The sequence below is a fragment of the Astyanax mexicanus genome, chromosome 11 (genome assembly GCF_023375975.1).
Source record: "Astyanax mexicanus isolate ESR-SI-001 chromosome 11, AstMex3_surface, whole genome shotgun sequence".
Lineage (NCBI taxonomy): Eukaryota > Metazoa > Chordata > Actinopteri > Characiformes > Acestrorhamphidae > Astyanax > Astyanax mexicanus.
Genome location: NC_064418.1, coordinates 1,115,001 through 1,138,353, shown reverse-complemented (window position 1 = coordinate 1,138,353; position 23,353 = coordinate 1,115,001). Strand labels below are relative to the sequence as shown.

Genomic DNA, 23,353 nt, shown 5'->3' with positions numbered 1-23,353 from the left:
AATACGCTAGTAATGATAGTAAACTACCCAGCTATGATCAGCAACCTTACTGAAGCTCAGTGATTACCTGTTCAGCAGAAAAACAGATATAAGCGTTTGTTTAATAGCAGCTGTGGTGGTACTCACCGCCGTGCTCCAGATGTGAACACACTTGTCGAACGAGCCGCTGGCGAGGAACTTCCCGTCGGGGCTGAAGGCCACGCTGTAGACCGGCTCCTGGTGTCTGGTCAGCGTGTGGATGCAGACGCCCCGGTCCACGTCCCACAGTCGCACCGTGGAATCGAACGACGCACTGAAGAGAGAAAAACACTGTTAATGAAGATTACAGACAGAACATCTGAGCCCATCTGTATGGGGGGGGGGGGGGGGGGGGGGCGCGGACGGTGATTTATATTTATGTAGCACTTTTTCATTTTACTTCCAGATTCCAGTGTTTCACACAGGCAAAGATACGAAACCATGTCTAAAAGCAGCGCTAGAGGTTAGCCGCCAATGCTAATGCTGCTGAACCCAGCTTTAGTGTAAACCTGGAATCTAAGCTTACTGTAAATAAACAAGCGTTCCTTACTACTGTTGCTTAATGTGCCTTGTAATCTGGTGCACCTTATAGTCCGTAAAATACGGTACTATTTATTCCTCTATTCTTAGTTTTTTCTAGATGTATAATTTTTTGTATTGTTTTGTTTTCTTGAATTTTCCGGGTAAAAAAACTAATATTGGACAAATATTTCATTTTCTTTTTATTCTTTTTTTTATTTCTTGCACCAAAAAATACATATTAAAAAATCATTCCACTGTCAGCCAGTTACTGATAATCCAGATCTTTCGGTTTAGAGTATTTTCTATCAGTGATGCTGCTGAACAGAGTGCTTACTGACTCGTTTACTTTGTGAGGAGTGTGTGTGTGTGTGTGTGTGTGTGTGTGTGTGTGTTTATGCTGGTCTGTATTTATCTTTCCCTCGTTTACACCTCTCCACAGCGATAAAGAGATTCAGCTACACGTGTTAATTAGAACAAAAGTAGAAACACACACACACACACACACACACACACACACACCTATAAGAACATCTCCACACACACACACACACACATTTCTTGGCAAGTAATTAACTCTTGATGAGTTCAGCACAGCTGTTAACTAAAAGCCTGAATTCCAGGAGACTCTACCTCATAAAACTGACTGAGAAAATCCAGCAGAGACGTGTAAAACTGTGTGTGTGTGTGTGTGTGTGTGAGGCTGACCTGGCCAGCAGGATGTTGGCGTTGGGGTTGTTGGAGCCGGCGCCGGTGGGGCTCCATTTGATGGTGTAGATCTCTTTACTGTGAGCCTGAAGGTCGTGAACACACGAGTCCTGCTTCAAACTCCAGATCTGAGAACAGAAAAAGATAAATAAGTATAAAATATGGAGATGCACCGATGTGGGGAATTCTGGGACGATGCCAATATAACACATAGAACTTTAGAGACAAATCTAACATTTATTTGCCTTAAATTTTCACTTTTAATCAGCTGTATGCAAACAATAAAATTTTATATGTCTCCTGAGAAATTAGTTTTCTCATTCTTTTGGTTTTACGTTTATATATATATATATATATATATGAAGAGACACCTCACCTTCAGAGTCATGTCATCAGAGCAGGATGCCAGCAGTGTTCCACTGGGGTCCCACTTAATGGCGTTTACTTCATTCTGCAAGAACAAAAAATATGGGTTTTAATTTTAACTCCTTAAAACAAATTAATCCCAAATTATTTTAAAACACCACAATATAGATGTATGTAGATACAATCGTGTGCAATAGTAATTCGTTACTTTCTTTTTTTAATTCCGATTGTATAAATTGTGTGTGTGTGTGTGTGTGTGTGTGTGTACACGTGTGTAGGGTGGATTCTTACTGTGTGTCCTGTAAAGGTCTTTAGCGGTCTGTCGCTGCCCAGTCTGCACACATGGATGCACATATCTGTGCTGCACGAGGCGAAGGTGGTGTTGTTCTGCCAGTCTACATCCAGAGCCGGAGCTGACCAATAGCAAAAGAGCACAAACAGAAAATGAATACTATGAAATAATCTATTAAAAACTTTTTAACACAGAAATTGCAAGAATAATGAAAATAAGATGTAAAATAACTGATAAGCTAAAAAGACAAAGACTACAAAAAATATTTTTATTATTGTAAAATGGAAAACAATAGCATTAAAAATTGATTTTTCTCTTTAGTAAAGCACACTTTCACTTTAATAACTAGAAAAATGCACAGAAACACAGAGAAATTTCGAGAAATTACAGATGAAGTCAGAGAGCGGTGAGTACTGTTTCCTACACCTTCAAATAAAGACTCTTAGAAACTGTAGGCTGTAGAAAAACTGCTACAGGAAGACGTCTGGCTGACCCACATGGAAACAGCAGCTTTAGCCTTTAGCTCTTCAGATTAACATGATTAAGGATTGAGTCTCAGGTGTGAGCTCACCTGAGTGGAAGGGAAACTGCTGCTTGGCCTCTCCGGTGTGTGCATCCCAGATGATTGTCGTCTGTAACAGAAGTGGAGTTAAATACACATCCTGACTGTTTACACATCAACGTAAAGTAAATATAAGATAAAGATATCATACCTTATCGACTCCTGCGCTCAGGATACTGTTCCCCTTCTTATTCCACTTCAGTGCAAATATAGGGCCTTTGTGTTGACCCAAAGTGCTAGCGAGATTACCTGTAGAACACACAATAAAGACTTGCTTTACACAGAGATCGTAAAGAGCCCATATTTATTTTATTAATTCAGTTTCAGTAATTCAAATGTGAAACTCATATATTATATAGAAAATTTGAATATTATATAAAGACATTTGTCAGTGTGGGCAGTGTGCCAAGTCCTGCTGGAAAATGAAATCCGCATCTCCATAAAAGTTGTCAGCAGAGGGAAGCATGAAGTGCTGTAAGATTTTGTGGAAAACAACTCTGCTGACAATTTTTATGGAGATGTGGATTTCATTTTCCAGCAGGACTTGGCACACTGCCCACACTGCGTACCAAAAGTACCAATTGGTCTTATATAATATTCTAATTTTCTGAGACACTGATTTTTGAGTTTTCATTGGCTGTAAGCTTCATAATCATCAACAATAAAAGAAATAAACACTTATTAAAATAGATCACTCTGTGTTTAATACATCTATATAATATATGAGTTTCACATTTTCATCTGAATTACTGAAATAATGAAGTAAATTTTCAAAGATATATATATATATATATATATATTTTTTTTTTTAGATGCACCTGTAGTAAGTAATAAGTAAATACAAACATTCAGACTGTACATTTTTATTTTGACATTAACAACCATAACAAAATATTTGAAACTGAAAGCTAAAATTACTGTTTTAAATTTGTCCCAAATTTGTTTAATTTTGCTGTTCCAACTGCTCTAACTGAGTACCAAGTGAAAAATATATAAATGTAAATACCATCTTTTGTCCATATTCTTGCGAATCCATCGTAGGACCCAGTAGCTAGAAGAGTTCCATCACTCTGTTGAAAAAATGGTAATTAGTGCTTTTAAAAAAAAAAATCAATAACAGATGATTTATGAGGTGTTACTAAAAATGTAATGGGGCAAATCTACATAAGGAGTTTCTTTTCAATGCACAATATAGTCTATGTCTATCTGTCTGTCTGTCTGTCTGTCTGTCTATCTATCTATTACACACACAGCTGAAGCTGGTGTTGATCTGCATTTTTATCAGAGAATAAAGCAATAAAACCACTTTATCTGCTATAGAGAAGCAGAAAATAAAGAGTCTAAAGGCTGGAGTTCTGAACAGTGACCTGATTACAGCAGAAACAGAGTAGTGTGTGTTTCTGTGTGTGAGGGTGTGTGTGTGTGAGAGAGAGTTTGTGTGTGTGTGTGTGTGTGTGTGTGTGTGAGACTCACGTTCCAGTCCAGCGAGGTGACGTCCTTATTGCTGGGGACGTCCTGCCCCCCCTCGCGGATGCAGTGGCGCAAGACCAGCTGGGTGGAGCTGCTGTTGCTGTTCTCACTCAGGTTCCATATCCTTGCTGTTGAATCACCCGAGCTGTGTGACACACACACACACACACACACACAAATGCAGAACGAAGTGATTAGTTGGATAGCTAGCTAGCTAGATAGCTAGATAGATAGATAGATAGATAGATAGCTAGATAGATAGATAGATAGATAGATAGATAGATAGATAGATAGAAACAAATAAACAATAAGTGTAGTACAATAAGAGAGCACAGTGAGGGATATAAGACTCTAAATTATAAAATAAAAATTCTAAAACTGAGACTTTAAAATATATACATAAATATATAAATACAAAAAGCTATACAAAGTGTTTGATGCACTGACAGTGTTTCTGATCACTGCTGGACTCTGGCTCAGTGTTTGGCTCAGTCTGAGACTCACCCGGACGCTAGCAGGTCGCTAACAGGGTTCCAGGCACAGATGAACACCTCGGACTCGTGGCCCCGCAGAACTGTGGCCTTGCTGGCTGGAATCTCCACCTCATCGTCCACCTCCATGGCCTCGCTGTGGTTATCTGAACCCGGAAAGAGGAAATTACTATTGGAACAGCTAGAGAAAAGGCTAAATTAGCTTATAAGCGCATATACTGTATAAGGCACACCATATTATAAGGCGCATTTTAAGCGACACTAGTAAGGAACAAGGGTGTCGCCATGTTTCCCTTCTAATTCAGCAAAGTCAAACCAGTGCTGGATGTTAATCTATACAGATTTCTCTCCTGAAAACTATTTGGGTGGGTAAAGCGCTTCTGTTTATTTATAGTAAGATTAGATTTCCAATATTCTCAACAAGCAGTGCTTAACGCTAGTAAACGCTGCACGACAGCGCTACACTAAGAAAATCTAAGTGTTCTTTGTGGCACTATAACATAGCTTGTTTTAACACGGTAAACACACAGACTACAGTCCAATATACTCCCCTCTGAATGGCGAAAGAGCTAGCGCTTAGTGAGGTTAGCAGCTAATGCTAATACCAGACGTCCAAAGTCTCCTGGAAGTTGCGGGAGTCTAGCACATATCAATAACAAATCTCTCGAAATCTAGAATGAGAGGCCCAAGAGTAAACACAAATGTGTATGCAGGCAAACACACTTTTTTACCCAATCGCGTGAGGAAAAGAGAGATAGAGGGAAGCGCATGCAAAACAGAGGGGGTTCTAAACTGGCCTGTTCTCTGCAAAAGAGTCTGTGAGTCAGCCAATCAATTTTTTTCATCAGTGTGGGCAGGCAGTGTTTTTTTCCTCTCCTAAATGGGATGCGTTCAGGAGCATCATGGCTCCCAGCAAAACTCATTTCACCTCATCTCACTACTCTAAAGTAAATCCAGGTCTGGTATAAGTAAAAACAAAATAATGAAAGTCTTTTCTGTTGTGCAGTTATAGTTTGCAATAGTGATTTTAGCAGCATTGCTCACAGGGGACTAAATGATTGTAAAAGGCATGTTAAGGTGAGATAATGTGAGTTTAACGCTACATAATATCTTAATAGGATCTTAAAGGATTTTAAGTGCTCCTTACAGTCCATGCAGTGAATGACTTACTGTAATAAAACTGCTATAAACATTTATTAAGACTTTTTTTTTTTTACTTAATACTAAATACAGCAGGAAAAAGATGGACGTACTCAGGTCGTGTGTGCCGTTCTCCTGACCATTGACGGTGGTCTCCCCGTTCTTCACCACACTGGTCTGCCCGCCGCCGGTGGCTGCCGTAGACCCGCCTCCATGCTGCTGCTGCTGCTGCTGCTGCAGCTTCTCTTTAAACGCCTGCTGCCGGCTCTGAACCACGTCCGGCATCACCGCGTCAATCAGCGACAGAGACTCAATCGGCCGCCCATCAAACACTGTACCGTCCTACCAGACCAGGAGAGAGAGAGTTAGTGCATTATACAAATATATAAATAAATAAACACCACCAAAACCACCACAGCATGGAGATACAGTCTCTCACTCAGGTGAATAAATATTAATAAATGTCTAAATGCAGGTATTGTGATATTATAGACTGTGATATAGACTGACCTCATTGATGCTGATCTCAGCCTCCACGTACTGGAGGCCCTTCTGTAGTATAGAGATGAGAGCAGCAGGGGGCACTAGTGTGCCGTTAATGTTGGACTGGCTGATGTGGCTCTCAATGCCAAAGGTGAACGCAGAGTGTGAGAAACCTGCAACACACACACACACACACACACACACACACACACACACACACACACACACACACAATGTGTATAATTAACAACAGGTTTGGAAATTTAAATTAAAGCACAATTTAGGAGTTTTTTTATCTAATAAAGTGTCCAGTGAGTGCAGATTCAGTGTGCAGTACTGTTGTGCGCAGTGTTTACTGTTGAGTGTGTAGTGTTTACTGTTTAGTGTGTAGTGTTTACTGTTTAGTGTGTAGTGTTTACTGTTTACTGTGTAGTGTTTACTGTTAAGTGTGTAGTGTTTACTGTTGAGTGTGTAGTGTTTACTGTTTAGTGTGTAGTGTTTACTGTGTAGTGTTTACTGTTTAGTGTGTAGTGTTTACTGTGTAGTGTGTAGTGTTTACTGTTAAGTGTGTAGTGTTTACTGTTGAGTGTGTAGTGTTTACTGTTGAGTGTGTAGTGTTTACTGTGTAGTGTGTAGTGTTTACTGTTGAGTGTGTAGTGTTGAGTTTGCAGTACTGTAGTGTGTAGTGTTTACTGTTTAGCGTTCAGTGTGTAGCATTCGGTGTGTAGTGTTTAGTGTGTAGTGTGTAGTGTTTGCCATCACTGTAGGCTTGGCTCATATGTATTCATATTTATGGGGTGTGAAAAGACGGCAGGGCAGCGGTAGAGTTTTCCAGCGAGACGCTGCAGCTTCCTGCTTTCCCCCTGACCTTCTCCAACCCTGATTACCCCCCCCCACTGAGCTGTGCTACACCTTCCCACATTAAGCAGCACTAAGAACTGTGTCTTAATGCTGGTACTCCACTATATGAGCACCATAACGGTGATGGAGCTGTGCTATACACTCCCCTCAAATATAAAATATCCTAATTAGCAGCACACACATCTCACCCATACAGGAAATAACACACGAGCATCACCCTCCAGAGTTATTAGAAATTCCTGCCTCAATTATTGCCAAATGCAAAAAAACAAGTTACATTCACTGGATTTTTTGCACAAAAGATGCATTTAAAATACTTTCATTTTAAAATAGCACTGCTATTAGCACAGCATTAGCATAACCCGCTAACCGCACTACGCACTAGCTCTTTAGCTGTTCAGAGGTGAGTATTATCGGCATGTAGCCTGCTGCTAACCCCGGCTAGCACTGCTATTAGCACAGCATTAGCATTACCCACTAACCGCGCTAAGCGCAAGCTCTCTTGCCATTTAGAGGTGAGTATCACTGACTGTAGCCTGCTGCTAACCAGGTAACTGGGTTAGCCGCTAATGCTCCAGCCTTAGTGCTGGAGAAATTTGGGAATCTAAGCTTACTGTAAATAAATGGAAGCACTTTATTCACCCAAATAAAGGTTTTAGAAGAGAAATCTGCGTAGATTAACATCCAGCGCTCGTTTTACTTATAAAAAAAAGTATTTTTTTTATTACAGTTTTGTTTACTTAGCTTATGTTTACTTACCTTATGTACGATAATAGAACATAAACTTAAGAAAATAAACTTTCATGTGCCTTATAGTGCGAAAAATACAATACAGTATCTATATATGCGCACAGTATATACAGAGTAAACATTATATACATCTATATGGAGAACTGATTTATAAATCAAATTAAAAACATGCAGTGAAATTAAGCAACACTCTTCTTACCGGACTCCTGGAGGTATCGGTACACCAGAAAGTTGACTTCATCGCTTGTTATACTCATCTTAACCCACCTCGGTGGACGGGGCACGAATGATGGACAGCCCCCGTCTCTGCAGGACAGAAAAGAAAAATAAATACCCTTTATACTCTCATTTATAACAACATGAGAGTCCAATAAACAACACATTTAACCAGTTAATCTGCGCTTCACCCAATCACCATTCACACTCCAATTACAAACTCATTTTCCCAATAACTAACAATAATCGACTGCTTGGTTTACAAGGTTCCCAACCAATCAGGTGCTGTTTACGCTAATCTCAACCAACCAGACTGTTTGTTTCATTTTACATGGGTTTACATGGTCCCCATCGAATTAACTGCTTATTTACAATGGTTAAAAATCCATGTTGTATCAATAGAAGGTATTCTTTCTTGAAAAGACGTCTATTATGTGATGCGAAGTTTAAACTGTATTTTTTGTATAGTTGTTCATGTTTACAGATTATATTCTTGCAATATTTATTCTGCACTTCAGTACTGGGATATATTTTTTTGCTAAATTAAATTAATAAAACCTTTTTTTAGGCTTTTTTTCCCTACAGTTAAGAATATTATCACCTGAAATATTGTGATATTTTTGTGTTAGAGAATTTCAGACGTTAAATTCTATCTACTCTACGAGTAAATATATATATATATATATATATATATATATTATAAGATGATGAGGAGCTCAGCTAAATGCTGAATCTGAGGCAGGGTGTGGTTAAAACGGATGAAATGACGAAATAATGACACTAAACTAAACAGAACTGAAACAGAGAAAAGTAGAAGACGAAATACTTTGGGAGTAACCTGCTTTCTCTTCCTCTTTTCCCTTTTATTTCCTTTTATGAAACAGACACAGACAATATAAAAATAAAATAGGGTTTATTTTACCATGACTCTGCAAATTAGATGGGGTATAGGTTGAATTTGAACACCATTAAACTACACACAAATCAAACCAAATGTTCCCCAGGGCAGGTTTAAGCTCTAAAGGAGGTGTAGTGTGAACAAAAACTGGTTTAAAATCTCATCAGAGTTTAATATTAGACATTGAAATATTGATTGTTTACTGCATTCTGGTTCTAATTTTCCCTCTGTTATACCGTTTGAACCGTTTTTCCGTCCAGCACTAGGAATAAGCAAAGTAAAGACTTTTAACCTCACTAACTGGATACCCCCCTCAAGGGTGCTTCTTTCAGCTCATACAGTGAGGAGCTATTAGAACAGCAGAGCTAAAAGAAAAGGTTAATAGTACATCTGGCCCTGCTCTTTATCAATATAAATGATTGGCTGATTGAGCTGAAAGGCGATCTCTACCTACAACCTAACAACCTAAAACAGAACCAAGTCCCCTTTAAAGTTCATATCCAGTTCAGCTGCAGCTGCTACACTTCTGCTGCACACCTGAGCTCAGATCAGTTCAGTTCAGTTCAATTAAAAAATAAACCACACCTGAAAATACCTAAAGACTCACTTCTCACCACTGAAACAGACGTCAGAAAGCCTCCAGCTGGGCGAGCCACTGTTAGAACCTCAGAGATGAGAACAACACCTCCGACTGAAGCAGGAAGGTGCTACAGAGAGCTGTGAACCTTCAGAGAAGCTGCTACAGGATGAAGAGCTCTGCAGAAATCACAAACTCACACTACCAGACAGAACTGAACCTGTTATAAAAACACCAGACCTCTCAACCACCCGCATTCTCACAGCTCAACCAGTAACACGCCGTTTAGCAGAGCTGCAGTGATGCAGAATTATGGGTCAAAAAATTACAGTAGTTCGTGGCCGATACAGACATTCATAACCCATAAAAAGTAGACACAGCATCTATATAGCATCTGTGACCAAGACAGCAAGTCTTTGTGATGCATCAAGAGCCACGGTATCCAGGGTAATGTCAGCATACCACCAAGAAGGACCAACCACATCCAACAGGATTAACTGTGGACGCTGTAAGAGGAAGCTGTCTGAAAGGGATGTTCGGGTGCTAACCAGTAACACGCCGTTTAGCAGAGATGCAGTGATGCAGAATTATGGGTCAAAAAATTACAGTAGTTTGTGGCTGATAAAAGACATTCATAACCCATAAAAAGCTGAAGGAGGTCAGATTTTAAAAACAATTACAGTTTATAATATTAAAAAAAATTAAATCTCAAAAGTAATGTTTTTTATACACTCTTTTTATATACTCAGGGTTCATACAGGTTTTAACCTTATCCATGCCTTAAACTCAAATTTCATGGCCATACGATAGTTAAAACTAAGTGTACTAAGTGTACAAACAAACCAAAGTCCATTTTAACCGGACTAAATACTCTCCTAATACCTCTAACAAACTCACGACTTCTAACCTCTTTTGCTCCTCTATCCCACTATTTTCTTTGGCCTATATTTTTTTACTTTCCTTGAACTTCTATGTCCTCTATTGCTAAAAGTCACAGGGGTTGGACAATGAAACTGAAACACCTGTCATCATTTTAGTGTGGGATTTTAGGTTTCATGGCTAAATTGGAGCAGCCTGGTGATCAATCTTCATTAATTGCACATTATTGCACCAGTAAGAGCTATAAGAGTGTGACGGTTCAATTAGCAGAGTAAGAGTACAGTTCTGCTCTAAATATTGCAATGTACACAACATTATGGGAGACATACCAGAGTTCAAAAGAGGACAAATTGTTGGTGCACGTCTTGCTGGAGCATCTGTGACCGAGACTGCAAGTCTTTATGATGCATCAAGAGCCACGGTATCCAGGGTAACGTCAGCATACCACAAAGAAGGACCAACCACATCCAACAGGATTAACTGTGGACGCTGTAAGAGGAAGCTGTCTGAAAGGGATGTTCGGGTGCTAACCCGGATTGTATCCAAAAAACATAAAACCACGGCTGATCAAATCACGCAGAATTCAATGTGCACCTCAACTCTCCTGTTTCCACCAGAATAAATGATTGTGGTCTAAAACCAGGCGTTTCAGTTTCATTGTCTACCCCCCTGTACATAATTATTTGTATTTGTCGCTTTGGATAAATGCATCCGTTAAATGTAATGTAATGTAATGTAAAAAGAGCAGTTTAAGCAAAATGTCAAAAATTGTAAACAAGTCATATCTAAGCTAACAAGCTATCAAAGATCTGAAACCTTGGTTTCCTTGGTTTCTAAGAGCTCAAATCACTTTAAGGGCCCATTTTTGCATTGTCCTGCTTTGTCTTTTCCTTCTAATATTTGTGCAAAAGAAATAAAAAAAAACAATACACTAATCTTTCTTAAAATCCCAACCCTTTATAAATTTATCCTGATTTGCTGATGTACAGATGCGCTCGGCGTACAGTGACTAGAGAGCCTCAACACAACTGGAGCCCACGTGAAACAATATCCTAAAGTGAAGCTGAATAATTGATGTGGGGGAGTGCGTGGCCTCGCTGGCAGGATGCCGGGTAAGAAGTGGGACAGCAGCACAACTCGCTGCTGTTTAGCACTGCGGCGGCTTGTTGCTACGCTACATACAGCCTGGCTGCTAAGCTAAGCGCTCATGTGATGTGTTGTGTTGTGGAGCCGCCCATCAACTCACAGCTCTGTTTTATTTTATCAGTGCCACTTTAAAAAAAGACCACCTTAAAAATAGCTCCAATAAAAAGATCAACACTGACTCACATTCATCTCCACTGCTGAAGCTCAGCAGATAAATCTCTGTAGGTTTCTACTGTTTACCCACATTAGCATCAGTATTTTACTTATATTTGACTATTTATATATTTATATATATATTACATCACATGCAAAAAAATAACATGCAAAAGATCCGAAGCCTGATACTTGAGAGACGTTCCGATCCAGTCTGGTGTTGTATATGAAATAAAATACATTGCTATCATTACTGCAATATATTACAGTTTATATTATGATAAACACATCAAAAGGCTGATGATATCATAGCATAATAGCGAGGCAGAGTCCACAGTGAATGCACATAAGTGCCAAAGCCAAGTGATGAAAAACCTAAAAAGAGCTTAAATTATCTTAGGATCTTTATCAATTGTGTTAACAATAGTATACCAAAGTGTTTAATCGCATATTGCATACAGTATACATCGTACATTCAACATAACCCTACCTTCAACATAATCAGCTTTAAGAACTGACTGTTCATCTGCTGCTAAATTAGGCCTTTCACGATAATTACATGGGAGGGAGGGTGGGTAGGTAGATAGACAGATGCTAACCACAGCACAAAGTGATAACTCTCGCCATTCAGGAGGTGAGTAAAACAAACTGTAGCCTGCTGCTAAACCTGTCTATCACTGATGGAGCAGCATTAGCATTAGCCGCTAACCACAGCTCTAAGAGCTAGCTTTTTCTTCGTTCAGAGGTGAGTATTTTCAGCCTGTAGCCTGCTGCTAACCCAGTCTAGCAGTGCTGGAGCAGCATTAGCCGATAGACAGACAGACAGACAGACAGACAGATAGATAGATAGATGCTAACCACAGCACAAAGTGATAACTCTCGCCATTCAGGAGGTGAGTAAAACAAACTGTAGCCTGCTGCTAAACCTGTCTATCACTGATGGAGCAGCATTAGCATTAGCCGCTAACCACAGCTCTAAGAGCTAGCTTTTTCTTCGTTCAGAGGTGAGTATTTTCAGCCTGTAGCCTGCTGCTAACCCAGTCTAGCAGTGCTGGAGCAGCATTAGCCGATAGACAGACAGACAGATAGATAGACAGATGCTAACCACAGCACAAAGTGATAACTCTCGCCATTCAGGAGGTGAGTAAAACAAACTGTAGCCTGCTGCTAAACCTGTCTATCACTGATGGAGCAGCATTAGCATTAGCCGCTAACCACAGCTCTAAGAGCTAGCTTTTTCTTCGTTCAGAGGTGAGTATTTTCAGCCTGTAGCCTGCTGCTAACCCAGTCTAGCAGTGCTGGAGCAGCATTAGCCGATAGACAGACAGACAGATAGATAGACAGATGCTAACCACAGCACTAAGTGATAACTCTCACCATTCAGGAGGTGAGTAAAACAAACTGTAGCCTGCTGCTAAACCTGTCTATCACTGATGGAGCAGCATTAGCATTAGCCGCTAACGACAGCTCTAAGAGCTAGCTCTTTCGTCGTTCAGATGTGAGTATTTTCAGCCTGTAGCCTGCTGCTAACCCAGTCTAGCAGTGCTGGAGCAGCATTAGCCGATAGACAGACAGACAGACAGACAGATAGATAGATAGATGCTAACCACAGCACAAAGTGATAACTCTCGACATTCAGGAGGTGAGTAAAACGAACTGTAGTCTGCTGCTAAACCTTTCTATCACTGCTGGAGCAGCATTAGCATAAGCTGCTAATCATAGCTCTAAGAGCTAGCTCTTTCGTCGTTCAGTTGGGAGTATATTCGGCCTGTAGCCTGCTGCTAATAGCATTTTTTTCTAAAGAATTGCAACATACATGACCACTCTTACAGTATTGCAATGTTCTGCGATATATTAAATAAATGAAATTTTAAACCCTGTACTGTAATACATATCGTTTAGCCAAGTTCTTGCTACATTAACAGCTTTATTATCACACTCTTTGAGCATCTTTTCAACACTTTTACCCACATAAACACACATCTAAACCTCTCCATTCAGACGCAGCAGTGTTCATACAGTGGGTTTGTAACACCTTCCATTCAGAGTCCTCCTCTCCTCCTGTTGTTCTGCTTCACTACAGTGACTCAGAGACGCCCACTCACAGGTCTGGGGTCAGACGAGTGTGTGTAATAATTGGAGTTGGCAGCTGGAGGAGATAACACTGCCGTTTCTCCTGATCCTGAATTCCCCACATTTATCACGGAGGCGCAGAGACGACTCGGGCGCTGGGCTGCTGGAATATGTAGGTCAGGACTAAACCGCATAAACACGAGCAGGAACTCCGTAACCGTAATGAATAGTCATCATCTGCTGATGAATTATGCATTTATGATAATTCAGGCAGTGTAATGAACTGCTATTTTGGTGTTTATGATTCACTAATTCATTTCTCCTGGAAGAAAATGGAGGTAAATGCTGGGAAACCTACAGGACGCCGCTTTCGGCCAATCAATTAATGCAGGGTTCGGCTTGTTATGGTAATCTGAGACCCGGTTGTAGGATAAAAATACATTTAATACAAGTGTATAAAAAGGTCAGTCCAGGCTCATGTTTGTGTTCTGAGTATACATAGTGAATAAATCCTAAAAATGTATTTTTAGACACCTAATAACCTAATAATAAAAAATAACAACAGAATTTTGTTTCTGATGAATTTTGATATACGATATCATAAGATAAAAAAATTAAAAATTAGAGTAGTCTAGTAGTTTTAGCAGCATTTTATGTCAAATTACGGTACACTAAATTAATTATAAACAATAGATCCTTTAAGTAAATATTTTTTTCCCACTGCAAGTAGCCTAAAAACAAGGAACACATAATAAAATATTGTGCGCGTTTGGAAAAAAGTGCATCTAAAAGTGAACAGTGACAGTGAACAACGATTCTCACACACATGCAAGAGAAATTATTATGAATGTATTCTTGTCTAAGTTTAATGGAAATTTTGTGAATTAACTAATAAAGCTTTTTTTTTTTTTTTTTTTTTAAATGGCCTCCACATGGCTGGGCACATGCTTGTAAATGCACAGTTATGCAGCGCAGATATTTCCAGTTACAGCTGAATTCACACTTTTAATCCCAGAAAAACAAACAAACGCTCATATTTACCCTTTAAAAAGCCATTTAAATGCCTGATTTAAGGCTCGATTAATGGTGTAGCTAGCCACACCAGATGACGTTTTAAAAGTGTTTTCTGACAATTTTGTCTCAAAACGCATGCTGTTTAACAAGAATAAATTAAAATTCTCAAGTAAAAACTATAGACTTTAAATCAGACAGATTTATTTATTTTAATTAATCTTAAAATTACAGCAGGTTATTTTTTCTTAAATTTAAACCCAGTTCTCTTCTGCTTCTACACGTGTGCTGCACCGTTAGCATGTTTAGAATCGAGCGAAAGCCCCAGGAGGCTTGCCTTCACCCCGGCGCTAATCCCGCTATCAGATAAGCTAATGCTGGACATGCCAATTACACAAATCCTCCCGCCCACAACCCCCCACCTCCCACTGAGTCTTCAGGTGTCCCTGAACCAAAACCAGAGCCTCGCCCGAGGAACCGAGCGCAGAACCGAGCGCAGAACCGCACTCACCGCGCCGTGCACCGGGGGATTCGCTTAGATGTGCACGCAGGAGCTAATTACAATCACAACCTAATCCCAACATGAAGAAAACACTGCGGGAGATCTGACATTTAGGAGAGAATCAGCCTCAGAGTTCTGAAAACCTCTAGCTGATGTGCATGAAGACGACAAACATCATGCAGCAGAGCGAGCCAAGGCTGAAAATACAGCCTAAAGCCTCTAAACTGACACGATAACTCACCAGGAGAAGCAAAAACATGTTATTGACTTTTATGTGCAGAAATTGACCATAGTTTAGTTTCACATAATCCAGTACGATTTTGATTAATCCACTCGTTCAGCCACTTAGGCCTGTCACAATATGATTTTCTATGGACAATATATCACCCTAGAAATTATTGCGATACACGATATTTTTGTCATTTTAAAACTATTAAATGCCACTGACATAATGATAACAGAACTGCATAAAAAAGCAGTTATAAACATAATTATTATAAACAAAATTTGAATGAATCATTTATTATACACTTATTTCTTTACCTACTTTATTCCACGTTGTGTTTATGTTGTGTGTCACAGTTATTGAAGCATGACTGGCTTAAATACTGCTCATATTGTTATATATGTGAACAAACATACAACCAAACACAATTTGATTTGTATTCAGGAAAATATAGATTTTAAAATGTTTAAAAGTTCACGAAAGAGAAAATTTTATGATTTTATTCATTGTATTTTGACATTATTAGCAGATTTACTTAAATATATAAATATTTTTTATACATTTTCTATTATAATATTATAATTACAGTTATGCTTTTCAAGAGTAGTGTTCCTTATCAGACATGAAAGCTTTTTATTTTTATAATGCTTGAATAGAAATCCTTTTAAAAAAGATTTAGTGGTGTAATGTCAAAATGAGAAAATGACAAAATTCTGGTCTGTTAAAGGGTTAAATGAAAGAGCGCAGGGTTAACAAATACAGAACTGAGGAAAAATAAAGGACAAACAGCCGACAGCGGCCGATTTACGCAGAAATACAGGACACTGCTGAGAAAAGTAGAATACAGAGAACAGCAGAAGAAAACAGAGCAGAGGAGGGGGAAGGGCTCTGCTGGCTGTGAGTCTGCAGAGAGGCCCATTTCCTCCTGGCTGGCCACCTCCTGACAGATGTGCAAACACTAGCTGGAAACTGCAGCAGCCATTTTATCCTAATCCGCTCCGGAGCGGCCCCGGCGGGCCCCGGGGTCAGCGGCATGGGACTCATATCGCTAATGAGCCGGCAAATGCTAACGCCATTTCTGCATGATCCTCCACTTCAGTGACGAATTAGTTCAGCCCAGCTATAGGAGGGTGGAGGAGGATGGAGGAGGGTGTAGGGGGGTGTAGGGGGGTGTAGAGGCTCGGGGGTCCGGGGGAAGTACACCATCTCCCAGGGGAAAGTTCTGTACTGGAAGTCTGAGTTTCCAGTTTAGAAGTTATAGATACTGAACTTTGAGCACTTGCTGCTGTAAGTTAGTGATGCAGAACATCTCTACTAATTTTAACACGGGTTCTTTAAAAACAGGTACACTTCACAAACTCTGCTGGAAGAAGTACACTTAAAATTCAACCAGTTCTGAACATATATTAGAGCTTTAATATGGTAACTGTACTTTTAAAAAAAGACTTGCTGCAAGACACAAAAAATGAGCCTAGCTTTCCCCATGCCAAAGAGACAAAACAACATATAAAACACAGGGCAAAACTGTACCTGACAAAAGATTTTCCCTAACTTTTGCCTGACTGGCCATTCCCAACAAAAGCCTAAAAACTGACTGCAGGGATTGTCTCTGTACCAATGCAAAAGACTTCATCTAATTTTTTTTTATTTTACACTATAAGGAACATTTTAAGAGACGCTATAAGGAACTTCCAAGTCAGCAAGTTTCATCCACTGGGTGTTGGTGGAGGAGGTAGCTAACTAAGATAAGTAAAGCTAGACTAAATAAACAAAACTGTAATTTAAAAAAGGGCTTTCTTTTTAAGTCAAACGAGTTCTGGATTGTTAATCTACACAGATTTACAGAGCTACGCTGAGAAACCCTGAGTGTTCCAGTAAAGTCAGGGTGATATTAGTAGCTAGCAGTTCGTCCCACGTAGCTTGTTTTAGAGCGGTAAACACGCTACAGAATACAGTCGATTACAGCAGAATACAGCTAAAAAAGAAAGAGCTAAGGCGGTTGTTGGCTAATGCTAATGCTGCTCCAGCAGTGCTATCTGGGGTTAGCAGCAGGCTACAGTGATAATACTCGCCCTCGACTAACAACTGATCTAGACTGTACCCTATTAAAATAGACTCATGCCCGAATATCCCCCAACAAAAAGACTACAAAAGACAGACAACAATCTACAACTGAATATAAATACACACATTTTACAAGCTGCACTTGGAGCTCTACACTTTCAATAAGTAAAGCCAACTTCTTTCAGACTGAAGCTTCACAGATTAACGTTAGATCTAACAGTGAGACGTGCAGTTACTCAGGGCCTTTCAGCTTTCTGTACGACTTCACTCTGACCTTCAGGAGAGAAGGTGATCACACACTGGATATCCTCTTCCTCCGCAATAAAATCTAAAACCCTTCCTTTCAACAGCGCTGATATTACCTCTGCTACAAGAGGAGGGCACCAGATGATCTCACAGCGAGTGCAGGACTTCTTCCGTACGGTGCATCACCCAAGAGCAGAGCTCTGCTATCTGCTACCAAAATACAGACATCAGTACCAGAACTGTGTGTCAGAAACTTATAATGGTGCATCGCTGTTTTAAAATTACCAAAACATGTAATCAAAGGGTTTCATCTATCCTAATATTCAGGATAATTAGACTGATTTTAGGCTGATTTGCTCTTTGTGACCATTAAAAAGTCTTCTGATTTTTTCCAGATGATCCTGTATTGTGTGAAGTCTATAATCCAATATTTAGTCCTCCAATTTTATGTATACAGGGTGGATTTACACTGTGTTAACTACACACCTGGTACCAATCCCTAGGGCTGCAACGATTAGTCGATATATAATCGAAAATGCCGATTATTTTCATTTGTCGACTACAAATTTCATTTATGACAATTTGTTAATATGCAACAGTAACAGTATTTGCATATATTTACTTACTAAACATCAGAACTTTTCACGTTTAAACATCTAGACATTTAAAAGGCTTTTAAATCTCATGTTCAGCTGTTTCTATCGTTTTTAGAGCTCGAGAACATGTCTTGAAACATGGGATGGCATGAAATAATTGTTGACTAATCATTTAATCGAAAAAATAATCATCTGATTAGTCGACTAACAAAATAATCAATAGTTGCAGCTCTAACTACACCTAGCATCTAAAAGTGAGCAGTTTACATAGACACACATATAGCTACCTAAAGCTTCAACTAGCAGTGATGCAGCATGCAAAACTGGAGGTGGGCAACATAACAATATAAGCAATAAACATAACCTCAAAACCTCTACAAGCTCTGTACAGATCCGCCCCCACAGAGCTTTAAACATTTACATTATTTAGGGCTGCCAGTTTGTAGGAATGCTGCTGTGTGTGTGTGTGTGTGTGTGTGTGTGTGAGAGAGCTGTGAGAGAGCTGTGAGATAGATGATTTACAGTCCAGTTCACACACTCTAGCACAAACATCACACTTCAAAAATAACAATGTTGCCATGGAGATGTGAATCCCGAATGTCTTATCAACAGCTGCAAGAGGCACTTTGAAGTCTCGTCTCACACACACACACACACACACACAAACCACAGCACAGCACTGACCCAATCACAGCACAGCACTGACCCAATCACAGCACAGAACTGACTCAATCACAGCACAGCACAGCACTGACCCAATCACAGCACAGCACTGACCCACTGACCCAATCACAGCCCAGCAATGGTTCAATCACAGCACAGCACTGACCCAATCACAGCACAGCACTGACCAAATCACAGCACAGCACTGACCCAATCACTGTGCAGCAAAGGTTTAATCAAAGCACAGCACTGACTCAATCACAGCATAGAACTGACCCAATCACAGAACAGCCAGCACTGACCCAATCACAGCACAGCACTGACCCAATCACAGCACAGCACTGACCCAATCACAGCACAGCACTGACCCAATCACAGCACAACCAGCACTGACCCAATCACAGCACAGCCAGCACTGACCCAATCACAGCACAGCACTTACCCACTGACCCAATCACAGCCCAGCAATTGTTCAATCACAGCCCAGCAATGGTTCAATCACAGCACAGCACTGACCCAATCACAGCACAGCACTGACCCAATCACAGCACAGCACTGACCCAATCACAGCACAGCAAAGGTTTAATCAAAGCACAGCAGTGACTCAATCACAGCATAGAACTGACCCAATCACAGTACAGCCAGCACTTACCCAATCACAGCACAATACTGACCCAATTACAGCCCAGTAATGGTTCAATCACAGCACAGCACTGACCCAATCACAACACAGCACTGACCCAATCACAGCACAGCAATCATCCTATTAAAACCAGCACTGACTCAACCATAGCACAGTACCGACCCAATCACAACATGACTGACACTATCAAAGCACAGCAATGAGCCAATGAGAGCTTACACTGTTCAGTCATTACCAGCACTGACCCAATCACAGTGCAGCACTGACCCAATCACAGTACAGTACTGTCACAAGTACACACAATGCAACAATACATATAAGCATGTTTATTAGGTATTATATCACAGTGTGATTAACTGAGAGGCGTACTATGAGTGCCGTTATCAGCCGGTAATGCACTGTAACCGAAGCTCTCCATGTATTACTCCGCCCACATACAGGTAACCTAGCAACGATGCAGCAGCGCTTACAAACCAAACAGCGCAGCTACAAACAGAGCAGCAATGGAACTATTTTAACTGGCGGAGTTTTTATAACCAAACAGATCCTATTTTCTCCTCCTCTTTAACTCTTTAAAATCTTTCAGTAAACAGTGATAATAGAACTGTGATATAATCACAATAATACACTCGAGGTTCGTGCTATTGTGTGCAATATTACACATTATAGCACGAAACTTGAGTGTATTAGTGCTTAATTACGTAGATGCACCGGTATACATGACGCATTAGCTCCATTAGCCTTATGTCCTTAGTGTAATGCTAATAATGTGTGTTTAGTGAGCTCTGATTGGTGATTTTGGGGGGAATATCTGTGTCAGTGGGGAGTTTCAGTTTAATCCTACAGTAAGATTTTCTTCTGCGCTCTTGTAAAGTAGGCCAGGCCGGCCGGCGTCCTTATTTCTGCAGGATTTGGAGTCATTACCAACAGAGAGACTTTGAACCAAGCCTGCAGCTCATCCCTCTTTCTTTCTCTCTCTCTCTCTCTCTTTCTCAACCATTAACCCTGTCTGCTCCTAATGATTTACAGCCTTCAGACTGAATCCCCTCGTTTTCCTGCAGCTTCACTGAATTTCAGAATCCAAATAGCGAAGCACGTCATTCTGTCAAACACAGAATTAGAACAACATTACGACAGTTTGGCAATTTAATACTGCAATTTCCAGCCAAAAACAACACAATTTTTTATAGACATAATCAGATATGATGTAAATTGGTCAATGCTTAAATGTACAAAACTCAATCTATTTCAAACCCATTTTATTGGCGGTTCAATATGTATCACAATACAGGATTATGATTTAATTTATTGAGATATATTATGATACTTTAAGCAAGACGATATATTTGTAAGCTAGACAATACATTTTAAGAAAACTTTCACAGTGTAAAAAAAACACCCTTATATATCATAGATCTCATAGACACGGAATTTAAGTAAAAGAAAAGGGTAAAAGACGATAAATTGCCCATGATAATGATGATATACAATACGATATGATATACAAAACTTAATATATCAATTCTCTACGATACAGCACAGCATCTGTGTTACTGAAGAGGATAAAATACTCCTAAATAAAATGTCATTTTTGTGATGTCAAAAAACAAATTTACCGTATTTTATGGACTAATTATAAAACGCATATGTATAAGACAAGAACAAGGATGTCGCCATGTTGTTAATCTACACAGATTTCTATCCTAAAAATCGTTTATGTAAACATAAATGGCTTCAGTTTATTTACAGTAAACTTTGATTTCAACTATTTAACTGCAGTTAGCAGTTAGTTAACGCTAGTAAATTTTGCCATTTCGGGCTACACTGAGGAACCCTGAGTCCGATATACTTAATGAATACTATGAACGGCGAAAGAGCTAGTGCTTAGCACGGTTAGCAGCTAATGCTAATGCTAATTGTGCTGCTCCAGACTTAGTGCTGGAGAAACTTCACTTAACTCTTAACTCTGTACTTCAGTGAAGTGACTCTACTGCTCCTTAATACCTGACTGGTAGAATTCATACATAAGGAGCACCGGATTATAAGGAGCTCTGACGACTTTTTGGGAAAACTAAAGGATTTTAAGTGCACCTTATAGTGCAAAAAATACAGTACATATATACACCTACTCAACTTAGTACCATCCATTCGACCTACAGTAGTAAACTAGCGTCTCAAGTTAGCGCAGCAACTAATGATTATTTGGGTAGTCGACTAATCTGATTTTTTTTTTTTCCCGATTAGTCGATTAGTCAACGATTATTTCTGATATGTCCTACATCTCTAAAAACAATAGAAACAGCTGAACATGAGACTTAAAATGCATTTAAAAGTTTAGCTGGAAAGTACTGATATTTAGTGATTAAATTTAAATAATCGACATTGTCAATTATATCGAGTCAACTTATCGCTGCAGTCCTAATCACAAGGTATATGATCTTCTAATCAAATGATCAGTGATTGGAAGCACAAGGTAAGATGGTTTCTAATAGTGTAGGCATGGAGTGGAAGCACAGGGTAATGGGGTTTCCAATAAAGTGTCCATATTGATCTGGTGCTGCCCTGGTGACAGACAGTATGATGTTATTTAGTGATGGCAGCGTGCCACAGCGGTGCGTCAAACTGAAACTGAATTAGGCAGCGCGGTGAAGGGTGAAGACTGCTGACTCGAATTCCAGAAAGTTCTGCTTTATAACTTCCTCATTATCAAACATCTGCTGCACTATTACCACATGACTGAAGGTCATACACTACACCCTGATTCACAAAACCTGCCAGGAGCACACTGCACTTTACAAGCATACGTCTAACAATCTTAATTCCTTTACATAACCATTTAATTTCTGTTTTTGCATTTTAATCTGATTTCAGACAGTATGACCCAAAATATTTCACGTTTTGTCTGCTAATCCCAATTTAATATATATATATATATATATATATATATATATATATATATATATATATATATATATATATATATATATATATATATACATATATATCCATTCTCGCATTTAAGACCTGTTACTAGGCCTGTCACGATAACAATTTTTTGCGAACGATATGTTATCCCAGAAATTATTGCGATAAACGATAATGTTTGCATTTTAATACCATTAAATGACATTTACATAATGACAACATAATATCGTAACAAAGGAATTACACCCTTTTAAACAACATTCACATTGCGAAGTGCGGAGGAAGGGGAACAGCGGGTCTGCCACACACCATGATGTGCAGCCCCGGTCTGTCCCAGCTGGCACACGTTGGACCATCATATAAAGACCCTGCCTAAAGATAAGTAACTAGGGCCGTTATTATGTTTCTTTAAGTTAGTTGTGGTTGTTGATGGAAGGCATTTTTCCTAATAAAAGTTCGTTTTGAGTTAATTTACTCCATGTGTCTGTGTCTCTCGGTGCTTCCTGTCCCCAGGGGCGCAGTCACAGTATTTGTGCATTTTGTAAGTGAAAACAAAATGAACGACATCAAGATCATTAAAATGATTGAGGTCATGTCCATTTATTGAACGATAAGTCGATAATGCAATTATTGTGACCATCCAGTCTCTTATTAGTTATGTCAGTACACTTCTATGGTGCTGAATGAATACAGAAAAGTACATTGAGGCCTTGGAGCAAGATTATACTTATTTAAGACTATGTTTGACAGGGGTGTCCATGCATTTTTCAAAAAAGACAATGCATACCCACATGCTGCACACATTACAAAATGTATGAGTTCTGGACTCCCTGTAGTCTTGACCTGTCCCCAATAGAGAATGTATGGAAAATTAA

The 23,353-nt window shown here is 39.5% G+C and overlaps 1 protein-coding gene across 1 annotated transcript in view; it reads right to left on the bottom strand.

Moving 5' to 3' along the window:
* Window positions 1-23,353, bottom strand: part of tbl1x (transducin beta like 1 X-linked) — a 29,034-nt gene that overhangs the window by 2,107 nt on the left and 3,574 nt on the right. The window contains exons 2-13 of the mRNA XM_022665614.2: window positions 7,860-7,966; window positions 6,077-6,222; window positions 5,680-5,908; window positions 4,440-4,572; window positions 3,939-4,080; window positions 3,472-3,535; window positions 2,617-2,714; window positions 2,475-2,535; window positions 1,903-2,024; window positions 1,622-1,696; window positions 1,246-1,373; window positions 127-292 (exon numbers count right to left, since the gene is read on the bottom strand). Of these exons, the coding sequence (XP_022521335.2) occupies window positions 127-292; window positions 1,246-1,373; window positions 1,622-1,696; window positions 1,903-2,024; window positions 2,475-2,535; window positions 2,617-2,714; window positions 3,472-3,535; window positions 3,939-4,080; window positions 4,440-4,572; window positions 5,680-5,908; window positions 6,077-6,222; window positions 7,860-7,917 (1,422 nt within the window). The 5' untranslated portion in view covers window positions 7,918-7,966. The remainder of the gene's footprint in view (window positions 1-126; window positions 293-1,245; window positions 1,374-1,621; window positions 1,697-1,902; window positions 2,025-2,474; window positions 2,536-2,616; window positions 2,715-3,471; window positions 3,536-3,938; window positions 4,081-4,439; window positions 4,573-5,679; window positions 5,909-6,076; window positions 6,223-7,859; window positions 7,967-23,353) is intronic.